The sequence below is a fragment of the Pectinophora gossypiella genome, chromosome 7, assembly GCF_024362695.1.
Source record: "Pectinophora gossypiella chromosome 7, ilPecGoss1.1, whole genome shotgun sequence".
NCBI lineage: Eukaryota > Metazoa > Arthropoda > Insecta > Lepidoptera > Gelechiidae > Pectinophora > Pectinophora gossypiella.
Window position 1 is genome coordinate 12,611,375 of NC_065410.1, and position 12,655 is coordinate 12,624,029.

The 12,655-nt window shown below is 38.6% G+C and overlaps 1 protein-coding gene across 4 annotated transcripts in view; it reads left to right on the forward strand.

The window, feature by feature from the left end:
• LOC126368367 (uncharacterized) overlaps window positions 1-9,843 on the forward strand; it is a 141,861-nt gene extending 132,018 nt beyond the window's left edge. For 3 of the 4 annotated variants that reach the window (XM_050012295.1, XM_050012296.1, XM_050012297.1), the window contains exons 8-14: window positions 1,607-1,791; window positions 2,381-2,523; window positions 2,944-3,096; window positions 3,619-3,876; window positions 4,177-4,361; window positions 5,207-5,362; window positions 6,012-9,843. In XM_050012295.1, the coding sequence (XP_049868252.1) occupies window positions 1,607-1,791; window positions 2,381-2,523; window positions 2,944-3,096; window positions 3,619-3,876; window positions 4,177-4,361; window positions 5,207-5,362; window positions 6,012-6,119 (1,188 nt within the window). In that variant the 3' untranslated portion in view covers window positions 6,120-9,843. The remainder of the gene's footprint in view (window positions 1-1,606; window positions 1,792-2,380; window positions 2,524-2,943; window positions 3,097-3,618; window positions 3,877-4,176; window positions 4,362-5,206; window positions 5,363-6,011) is intronic. The other variant, XM_050012298.1, reaches the window with a different exon arrangement.
• The last annotated feature ends 2,812 nt before the right edge of the window (window positions 9,844-12,655 follow it).

A 12,655-nucleotide genomic window follows, 5' to 3' on the forward strand; every position in this document is an offset into this window, starting at 1 on the left:
CAATGACTCGTGGAACCAACCAATTCTGTCGAGTCTGCGACTTTATGCCACTCAATTAAAAGTTTCTAAGCAAAATTCACTCAGCTTCTATTTTGGTTAATTAACACTAATTGACAATGTAACGTTTCGAACCAAGTTGTTCACACGGTACACGCTGTTTAGGCGTAATATTTTGCAAGGTTATTAACTTTATTGCAAACATTGAGCTTGACGTATTGGTTAGAATTAGGACCCTGCAGCGCAGATGTCGATGACCTAACGTTTGTATAACTGTGCACTATGACCATTTTTACATTAAGCGCTTAGTCTAGGTTCAATTTTATTGGAAATTATTAGCAAACAATCACCATAAAAAATAAATATTTATAGGCGCCGCGCAGACAGGCATACACAGCGCGGGCAAATACTGTGAGATCAAATATTCGAATCAGACGAAAGAACATCGGCGTCCAATTTCAAAATTCGAACATATAAACTACACTGATAAAAAATATAAACAACGATCCGCGCGCAACCTTCACGATTCAAGTCTAAACTATGTTCGAGGAGGGGTGAGGTAAACCTAGCTCAGACGCTGGTGAAGGGCGGAGAGTTGCCGTTCTATACGTAGTACGTGTTCTATGCCAGAACTAGAAATCATATTTGAAATTATAAAACATTTGCTCTACCTACTGTAGAGATACGCGGACACCATCGAGTTTCAAATACTTCAACCATGAGGCTATCCAAAACCTCTTCACAATCCAAATTTTACGTGAGTCTATAAAGTGTTCACCGTACCTGACCTAACCTGACCTTTTCTATATTGAGTTCACAAAGATTGACGTATGATCTACAAGGATTTCCTCTAACAACCATTCCATTAACCTTTGCCCTATACGTATTTTCGAAACTCACACAACAATGGAATCACTATTAATAGTCCCTTTTAGTCGTAGCCACGGTTACGTCACCAACAAAATGCAGTTGTGTAAAGGGTACCTCAATTATTTTCGACAACCGAATCCTGAGTAATTTGCCGCTGGTGGCGCAACCATGGTGCCCTATCCTAATGAGATAAGGTCCTTCTTTTTGAACACCACTCTTGTTCAGGTCTGCCAAATATTGCCTCGAAACCAAACGACACAAGTCAGGCAGAGATCCAAACACTACATGTGTTTACACAGGCCGTGCTAAATTCTTGACGTCTGTTGATCTGTTCACAAAGCTTGCGTGAACTCGAACACATTACGGTCAAGAAAATAAATCCCTTTCTGTCACGCCATTAAAAAAGTTAGACTTATATTTGTAGCTATAAGTTAACTGTAAATAGGTATTTGAAATCATAATAATTTTAAGCGAACTTCACTCCCACAGACAAACCAAAGAATTGGTTTTGTGGGGTTTTTATTGTACCAATATTTTTTGTATCCTTATGAAAAACAAACATTAACTTAGTCATGATTTATGTACACAAATATCAATAAAAAGAATAGTACCAATAATTTTAGAATTTGAGCGCAAAAACTTTAGCAAGACAAATGCATTAGCAATACTATTTCTTCCTTCGTCGACCAACAATAGTCTACACTAGCTAAAGTATTAACCAAAGACAAATCCTCCACAGGTGAACGACACGCCAATGTCAAATATGTCACACGCGGAGGCGGTGGCGTTCCTGCGAGCGTGCGGCTCCGAGGTGCGCTTGCGACTGTACCGCGACCACGCCGCCACGCCACTGTCGCCCATGTCGCCCAGGGAAGAGCCCACTGACTCCGACGCCCCGCTCAACAGGCCGAAGCCTCCACTAAGGTAACTAGGGTAAAATAGGTAGTAACTGGCCACACAACGCTATAAGCTGTAGACAAAAATAAGAACTACAGCAGTAGGTAGTTTGATAGTTATTAGTTTAAAGGGATAATAGATGGCGTAACTTATAAATATAGATTTAAATTGCGAAAGTACACAGCAACAGCCTCCGTGGTCTAGTGGTTAGAGAATTAGGCTCACGAGCTGGAGGTCCGGGTTCGATTCCCGATGATTCATCCCCCTCAGTATTCGTTATGGTGTCACTAACACCCATACCTACTTGTATGGCTACTAGTACGTACTTGTAAGGGGTGTATGTGACGTCGTAACGAATACTGAGAGGGATGATTCAGCTCATTATTCTAAGTTAAAATCAATTAGAATTTTCCATCGCAAAAGTATAGAATTGAAAATAATAATAAAAAAAATAAAATAAATAACACGATTTTTAGACGGAAAATTCCACTTGATATTAACTTGGAATCGTGATCTGAATGATGCCCCTTAGTATTCGTTACGTAGTCACTAACAATCTACATAAGTAACCTTACTTCAAATGATTTAAGTCCCAAAGTATTTCTCCCTCCCCCAGACCAGAAGCAGTGTCGATGCTATGCGACCTGGCGGCGCGAAGGTTGACCCCGGACACAGCAGACGGTTCCCGGTCACCCTGCTTATCACCGCGCAAGTTCCGGAAGCTTACCAAGGAAAACAACCATTATGAAACGCCTAATGGTAAGTGGAATGTCTTATTGGACGTGTGCATGTTTTTTGGTAAAAGAAAAGGGAAAATATATATCTAACAACGACAACATAAAATACTAATCCCATAGTTATACTAACAGATGTCCACATCAGAGTTAAACTAAAACTAGAACAAATAGTTTTCAACTCGAAACGTTGACACATCATTTATTCATTCGTAATGAGCATAATACGTGTGGTTTAGACCTTGTGTTTAATTTACTAATACTCATTAACGTTGCACACGCTAAGCCAGAGCAAATAATGAGGAATAGTGTCCAGGGCAAACCACGCCGGCCATTAATGACGCACAAACAAATTTACCGACAATATCTACCTATGTATACCACTAACGCACATGTTTAAGCTTTAACACACGCCAAACACTAAGCAACTGAGTGTTCCGCGCAGATGTTCCAAGTTCCAACGTAACGGTAGACTCACACAAAATGGAACGCTCAGAGGGCACTCCAGAAGCGAAGCGGCCACTGCGAGCGCATTCTGTAGCCCTCACCAGCCCAACAGCACCCACTACTTGTAGAAAACAAAAACTAAGCCTGACAGGTGAGACGCTGTCGGCCCCAACACTTCGACATACCGCCACCTCGCTTCACATCTTGCTGATCCGAAGTGCTTTGACTGACTATCGGATGCAACCATAGTAACAGGACTATGCGTCAGACACCCATTGTAGACAATATCCTACTTACGGCACCTCCACCCGGCGGTCATTGACCAGATGTGCTACTTTTCTTATCTGCATCTGTATTGTTATCTTTGTCTACCTATTGTATGTTTATTTGCGTACATAGCAGAAGAGACAGTCGACTCGTGACTTTTCACAAGAGAAACTTGTCCCCACTAGATCGGCTTAGCAGTATGACTTGATTTTTGCGTTTGAGTAGTGTTATGTTTTCTAGGATGTCGAGATGTTCAGATCATCGTTGGTTTTTGCCAGTATTGCACTTTCTATTTCCTGTCACTTTCCATTTGTCACCATGTGTGTTGTTGTCTTGGAGTTTTTTTTTTATTTGCCTGTCGCTGTTGACATACCTACATTAAAATGAAGTTGCCGAAAATTTCCAGTTCCGCCGCACGGTTACGAATTAAATAATTTGGACAACGATGCGTTGGACGCGCCAAACGTGTACCAGGAGGACATACATCGACAGCGGTACGCGGAGCCATCGTTCCCCGTGGATTCCGATGAACCGGTGTCCATGCCAGCAGAGCTATCGAATGACGAAGCAAGATTCAAGCATACTAATCCAGCTTATCAAAGCGCTGTGCTTCATACTTCGACTACGGCGAGTGATGGAACTTCTGATGGACATAAGGATGACAGTAAGTGATTCTACCGCTATATCGAGAGTAACTATATTAGAACATTCCAAGAACATTCCCTTAAATGGGTGAATATTAAAATGTACCAAGTTTGGTAGCGAACTTGGCACATTTTGATATTCACCCAAATATCATATTAATAAAAAAGTTCATGCCTATTTCCTGTTTTCCTCAACAGCAGCAACAACTGCAGAAGCAGAGTCTACAGAATTCTGATAACTACGTTTGCGTGTTCCCCTTTCATCAAAATCTTCTCAATATACTTTTTATATGGCAACAAATATTATTTATTATTAACAGTTAACGGTTTGAAGAAATGGAAAGGCGTTGTGGCGTTGTCTCCCGACAACGAACGGAAGATGAAGATAGAAGCTCCACCGCCGCCACCTGCTCCACCGCTAGTGAAGGTCAAGGATGTCGATTCCGTCCAGAAAGAAAACGTCAAGCCCGATCCGCCGAACGATACCACCAGCACTGAACCCACGGTAAAACATCGATATAATATTAATTTTCCTTAAATGTGGTCCAAAACGCAAAGTCCCTCCTATACATTGCTGTATCGAATACATTAATCCCAATATCTATTAAGTGTGTGCAGATACGGATACTATAGATACTTCCACAGTTTATACGATGTAAATTATATATTTTATTTTCAATGTTAGATCACCTATTCGAAAACTTACCATCAGGTAATATTGTGGTCAAATGCTTGCCTATCTCTCAGAAAAAAAAACACTTTTATGGTTCCGAACCTGAAAATGAAAAACGGAAACTTTACAGAATCACTTTGTTGTCCGTCTGTTTGTCTGTCTGTCAAGACCTATTTTCAAAAAGTCAACTATGCTTTAACTTTAACTTATGTACTTGTCACCATTTTGTGTCATGGCTGAGAAGTATAAGCCGCGCAAAAGACTCATCAAAAACACGGTTTGTGTTACATAACATAGGTAAAACGTTAACAGCCTACATACGTCCTACTGCTGGGCACATCCCTCCCCTGAATCGACCGGAGGGGATATGGAGCATACTCCACCACGCTGCTCCACTGCGAGTTAGTGGAGGTGTTCTTTTACGACTAATAGCCGGGACCAACGACTTATCATGCCCTCTGAAGCACGGAATTATCTTACTTTTTAAGAAAATCAGGTGAATCACGCTTACCAAACAAAGGACAGTCTCACAGAGTGATTTCGACAATGTCCCCATCGGAAATGGAACTCGGACCTCCAGATCGTGAGCCTAACGCTCTAGCGACTCTACCACGGAGGCCGTTAGACATGAGTATGCAAACTTAATTGAATAAAAGAACACTATTACCTCTTTACAGATTGTGACTGTGGAGCTGAATCGCGGATGGAACAGTCGTCTCGGGTTCAGTGTTCAGAGCCACCCGGAGTCTGGACAGAGCTACATCTCTGCCGTGTACAACGACAGTGTCGCAGCCAGAGATGGGAGGTTGAGACGCGGTGACGTCATATTACAGGTACAGATATACACACGTATTATCTCGCTTATTTAAACGGACTGCGGAGTTCTCCTTACTATGATCTTAGAACGCCACTTTTGCTTCTTCTACTCTCATGAAAGTCAAGTAGTAGTGCAGATGTACCTACCTTTATTTAAAAGTCAGTGAAGGTATGTAACTTAATCTCAAATTCAGCCAGCTTTCCTTTTGAGTTCCGTAACACCTTGCGAAATGACGTAAGTAAATTCAAAAATGTTACATTCACCTTCAACCAGTTTATCCATGATAATTACGTTGAATAAATGATTCTGATTCGGTTGAAAGGTGATATTAGCAGTTATGTTTCTCAAAAATAGAACTGTCAAACGTTCAGGTTAGGCCTTAAATATAGCCTGTGGACATGGGATAACATTAGGAATATGATAAGTGATATAAACGATTTTGGGAATGTAAATCTGATATTCAAGCCCTAGCAAAAGACAATATTATAATTCATAGAATAAGAAGAAATGCTTCTAAAACGACAAGTGAAGTAGGAACACAATGGATACACTTTAGTTACTTTATGTATAGGGACAAATACACAGTCATATAAAATAATAAACATAATTTACTAGTTTATTATAGTTTATATTTCATACTACAACAAGTTTTATTTACATTTCAGGTGAACGATGAAAATGTGACATCAATGAAGACACCAGAAGTTATTGACCTTCTGCGGATCCTGAGGGGATCTATCTGCATCACAGTCCTGCGCCCACCCAGCTCATAGAGGACGCAATGAACAAAACAACTGTAAACATTGACTTTAAAAATCAAAGGAAGAAGAATTATAATGCTTGAATTATAAATGAAAAGAACATAATAGAGATTAACAAAGATGACTTTAAAGAAAGAACCAAGAAACTATTTACGAATATCTATAACGAAAATCATACTTGATCGATGAAGTGAAACCAATATTTCGAAAAGTGAATAAAGACAAGTGAATATAAAGTTGATCAAGTTAATATAGAACAAACAACAAGAGGGTAGGGACAATAGAGAGATGGAGAATCTGCTAGCTACAGAAGAGTTTTCATTAAATTCAATTGAAAATAAGTAGCATGTAGAGATTTCTGAGGATGCCTTCGATGAAGGTGGTAGGGCAAGCTATGAATGTAGTAATAGTTGTTAAAATATATGTATATGATGACGTAGAGACTTGTTATGAAGCAAAATATTGAAACTAATACTTGATGCGTGAAATCTTCTTCCTAACATTAACTGTTTCAAAGTTCCTAAACAGTGACTATACTACCACACCGAAAAAACGCTACACTAACGTCGAATGAAATAACGTTATTTATAAGTTACCTATTTATGTAATTAATCTTGCGGAATTGATCTCTGTAGGAATCTTAAAGGGATTCGTAAAGTATTTTTTTGGTAATATTACGACAGAGGGTGTTACTGAAAATTTTAGCACAACTAGAGAGATATTTTTATCTATGGCTCTTACTTTTAGTAACACTCTAACTAATGTAAGTCTTAAGGAATTAGTTATTTGTCTACTACCCGACCAACAAACGCGCAACGAACTCAAGCAGAAACATAATTAATAAAATAAATAGAGATATTTTCACTGTCCTGTGCAAGTACCTAACAAATCCTTTCGCACGTATCTAAAAATACCTAACCTTCACTATTGTAGAAAAATAATTAAAAATGTATCGCATTCCACGATTTTGTAAATAATGTAAAGTAAAAAGACAATTTTGTCTATTTAGTGTGTTAGGGACGAGTCATACTCTTTCATTGAGCAAAAGAGACGCGAAATTGACGAAATTTTAATCTTTAAAGTCATGTATATTATTTTTTATAGTTTTGTTTTTACCATTTACCCGGGCTTATAATTGCCTGGATGTTAGACGTAATGATTTGAATTTCGTCCAATGTATTAACGTAAAGATCTCAAGTTATCTCAAGGAGCGAATATTTAGATTTGTTCTTGTTTGCTCAGTGTTTGATTTCTAACTACGACTAGCATATTAACTTTGTAGCCTATGAAATATAATAAATTAAGGCCACGACACATGCGCACTGCACAAACAAAATACCATAATATACCTACTTACCTATAAAAGTTGGAATCTCTTTAACAAATGGAAAAGTCGTTTGTACATTGTGTGTAAACAGGCCTACTAAATGTTCTACATTCTATAAACACTTACTCAATATATAAAGATGAATAAATATAATTAATGAGTTAAATATTTTACTATGTTGACACTCTATAATTCCTGTAAGGTACTGATTATAAATTCTAGTCAAATCTAAATTTTAATTGAATCCACAGGTAGTCTTTGATTCATAAGTATTGTATTGATATTGTGATTAACATGTTGAATAAAGTAGCTAACTTGAAATATATAAATATACACAGATATGTCATTTTAATTCGTAAATTGTTTTACTATAGCTATGTATTTGTTGTCAACTTGAAAGATTTTATCGACAAATCAACTCAAAAATCTATTTTAATATAAAATTAGATTTAAGATAGTGATACAGGGTGCTGATTTGAACTCTGGTGAATCTTAAAGATCTTTAAATGATATAAAATGATTGTACCTAAATTAAATAATCTAATCTATGTTATTGTTATAATATTCCTTAATGAATCATCATCATGTGTAACAATGAAATACAGTCCTTACCCATTATTACCCTGAACGAATGAAATAACTGATATTCTAAAATTATTGTGATGGATTTGTGTTAGTATAACTGTGTAACAATTCTAGGGATACTAGATGATGCATAGCGTAACGTAGTAGGTGCAGATAGGTTGGCCCAGTGCATAGCGTAGGTACGCCAGAGGTCAACAGATAGTACAAAGAGTATAAACAATTGAACTCTGGTCGTAGTGCATATACCTCGAAACAGAGGTGATACATGGTGACTATTTAACAGGACCACTGCATTAGAAAAGCTATTAAATACAACCTTACACTTTTTAAAATAAGGTTCAGTTATACAGAAATAATGAGGGAAACTGTCAAAAGTGTTTCAAATATAAAGTGGTCCTTGCGAAAATGTTCGCCATGTATTATGCAAAGGCGATTTTCATACGACACGGTTGGCGATGACGCATTGACTTGTATGTAATCCGCTGATGACTAATACACGAACTCCGCGTCGCCGCGCGGTGAACCGCTACAAAATCCGCGTCGTGTGAGAATCGCCTAATAAGTAGTTAATAGTGAAATAGAAAATGGTGACATTAGAAAATTGTATAAGCAAATCATTATCAAAATTGAAACCAATGTAATTACTTCACAAAATGTGATGTCAACTAATCATGAAAATCACCTCTATGCCTACTTTTATAAGCTTTTATTCTTTTATCAAATATCTGAAATATTGTTCAACTAAAGTAAGTAGCTGAATACTCCTCTATGACTCTATCAATTGCAGAATAGAACTCCACGTTCTTACAACGCAACAGGAGTCATAATCGACCACAAGGCCTAAGCCACTAAACCTCTAATACATAACATAAACAGCCTATACACGTCCCACTGCTGGGCACAGGCGTCCCCTCAATCAACAGGTGGGGGTTAGGAGCATACTCCACCACTCTGCTCCAATGCGGGTTGGTGGAGATGTTTTTACGGCTAATAGCCGGGACCAACGGCTTAACGTGCCCTCCGAAGCACGGAATCATCTTACTTTTTCGGACAATCAGGTGATTCAAGCCTGAAAAGTCCTTACCAAACAAAGGACTGTCTCACAAAGCAACCCCCTAATAGTCACAAACCTCTAATAGTTTAGATATTTTTAAACATCATCTTCACTCTCTTAGAAAAGTAAATTACGAAAGAAATAAGAGATTTTCGCCGCGCGGCAGAAAAAAGCAGCGGCATAATAACCCACTGCAATTCTGTACCAAACAATTTTAAATTGTATTGCGCGCACTTGACGGCAGAGCCACCGCAGCGGCGCAGTATTACAGTGCGACATTATGCCGCTGCTCTTTTCTGCCGCGTGGCGAAAAACTCGTAGTGCGCGCCTGGCCTAAGTATCATTAAATGTCAAATATAATAATGCGACAGGGTTCTAAAGTGGGTACAAGATATTCCTCATGACTGTACTCTACCGAAACGCTACCCTCGCGCCTCGGCCTCGTTCGTACAGTTTCGTGTCACCCGATCAATCACGCGACCGCAGCGTATAGCCGGAGGAGTATTCAGCAAGTCTTCGTTGTGATTTGTCCTGAAAATTAATTATTATGATTTGTACTTGTAGTAACCAGTGATATTAAGTTTTATTTGTACGGTGCTCAATTGTGCGGTCAACGCGTTGCACACTGCTTACTAGTCTACAGTATGCCTTATGCCTGAACCGTAGTCTGTGGTCACCTGTGACGTCAGTCATTATATAAAGGAATGTATCATAATTATAAATAATAATTACATTAATAAAGATATTGAATTAAAAATAATTACGATTTATTTTGATGTTTTATTTACTTATCTACGAGGTATCTAGTTATGGATCCTGGCAGACGTGAACTTATTTGGCATGTATTTAACGAGACGACAAATTAATTGGATTTAGGGATGTAAAAATAATGAAAGCAGGTAGCAAAAATAATAGGTTGGCAGCAACGGTGAAGAGTAATTTTTAGTAGAAAGTGGCGGCTAAAAAATCAGTTATACGGCTTTGTTTTAATTTAAACTGGCATCGATTTATTGTTGTGGCAACTGAATTTATTGTTAAGCCAACGCCTTGACGGCGACTAAAAAATAGAAAATAGGCTCTCTTAAATTATACATTGGGGTTGTAAATATAGTTAAACTAGGTGAGAAAAAAATATGAACAAGGTTATAAAAAATATACTTTGAGCGACATTTTATGACCTCTAAATAAAGCAAATATTGGCATGCAAAAAATATTATTGGTTTATAATAATACTTGATAATACTTGTATCTTAAGTTTGATGGTTTTTTCTGCCGAATTTCATTAAACAGAAAACTTTTCGACTATTTTCGTTTCGGTTTTTTTCACTTCGCTGAAATCACGTTTGCCTAAGTTTCGTTTGACTTAATAACAATTCGTTCTTTTCGTTACTCCGACGTTTCATTTGTGGGAAAAACTATTTTCCGAAGTTAGGGTTGGCCGAAATACATTTTGTCCCAAATATCATGATGCCGAACATTCATTACACTACTGTTAATAAACCTTCAAAATCTGTGACCTTAAAAGGTCTTCACCGCCGCCTCTCGGCCCTTCGGGCCTCGATGGTCACAAGTAACCTAACCCACTCGGCTATATGGCAGGGGGCTCGCTTTGCTCGCCCCCTGCCATACAGCCTTCGTAACCTATATCTACAGTGTCGGGGTGCCGCGAATTTCCGTGCTCGCTTCGCTCGCACCCGTGACTGCTGTCGTTACGAAACAAATCTTCACCGCCGCCTCTCGGCCCTTCGGGCCTCGATGGTCACACAAAATATGTCAAATAGATCATATAGGGAATGAAAAAACTTCAAAAGAGACTTCGGCTAATAGTAAAAATTGTTTTCAAAAATTGTGAAAATATTACAAGTAAACAATAACAGGCAATCGTATCATCCCGTGATAACCGCCCGCCGCGCTAATAACGCCCTACATCACCCCCCGCACCGCGGCCCGCACTCTGCTAAGCGTGCGCGCTTGGCGCCGTTTTCATTAAATTTTGATTCCCAAACAAAAATATTAGAATCCTAATACTTAATTACAGTACCCGTTTTATTTTTTTAGGTGCTTGCAAATCGCAGCCCGAAAGTGTATTTTTATATGGAAGCCTATATTTGCCAATAAAATATTTTTAATTCTCTTGTCTTAATATTAGTCGCCAAGTCATTATTTATAATACCTCACCTATAATTTCATTGGCCCTGTTAAATATTTTTGCTACCTTAAAGTAGCAGCCATTATTGAGTTTTTATAAATCCTTGCATTTCGAAGCTCATCTAATATAATTGTCGCAATAATATTTAATCGCTGCCAAGTAATTATTTGTAACAAAACAATTAGTCGCCCTTTAAGTTTTTAGTCGCCGCGAAAATAATATGCCTTTTTTTTGTTTCACAGCACTACTATAAGTGCAAGACACAGATAGTTTTACAACAGTAAAATTGTAATATCTAATAATGTACCTACATTAATATGATGGTATCTGCCAGAATCGACAAACATGCAAAAATAAATAACAAAAAAATATATTAAAATAAAAAATGAATTAATAAATTATTTATGTCGTGTGCTGATTGCCTACAAAGTTTTCCGGGAGTTTTGATAATTGGTGACTTTATAAATTTTAACCAGCTCTTTCCAAGTTGCTTGGCACCTTAAATCCTTGCCACTCGCGCCGCCATATTTAAAACAAAACTGTCTCCGGGCGCCATTTTCAAAAAAGTTTTTCAGTACTCCCTACCTCACTACCAAAGGATCAGCTTAATAGGCGTAAATATAGAAGAATGGTTGAAAGACTTTAAAGTACATGGTAACAAAGTGCCAATATTTATTGTTTAAAAGATTTGTTCAGACGCAAAGGTAAATAACAACAAAGATGATAATTTATATAACCGCAGTCAGTAGATGATTTCATATCTATTCTTACGATATGTCAATTTTACTGCCTAAAGGCATTGTTACCGTTGACCCTTACATCATCATCATCAGCCGTACGACGTCCACTGCTGGGCATAGGCCTCCCCCAAGGATCTCCACGACGATCGGTCCTGCGCTGCCCGCATCCAGCGGCTTCCCGCGACCTTCACCAGATCGACCCTTACATAAACAGCTTCAAATCAAAAGCCAAAACGGCACATAATACGTCACACTTCTTCTGTCGTGTGGGTTTGTGAGGTGGATTACCAACCTCATCAACCCTGGCTGATTGAGCTGACATGGCTCATGTAACAACTACTAGCTTACATCAATAAGTAGTAACGGCTGAAGCACGGATCATCTTACATGTGATCAGCCTGTAATGTCCTAACCAAACTAGGGATCACAAAGTGATTTTTGTGATGTGTCCCCACCGGGATTTGAACTCGGGACCTCCGGATCGTGAGCCCAACGCTCAAACCACTGGACCACGGTGGCCTACACGTCAAAGCTCATGACTATATCCCGACATGGGTTGTCACGCGTACATCCATTGCAAGATGAACTAAGTACCGACACCTCGCCGAGCTTTCTGTTGGACTAACGTGATAGGTAGTGAGTCGTAACGCACTCTATAATGGTGGAACCTCGACCGACGACCGTGGTCCAGTG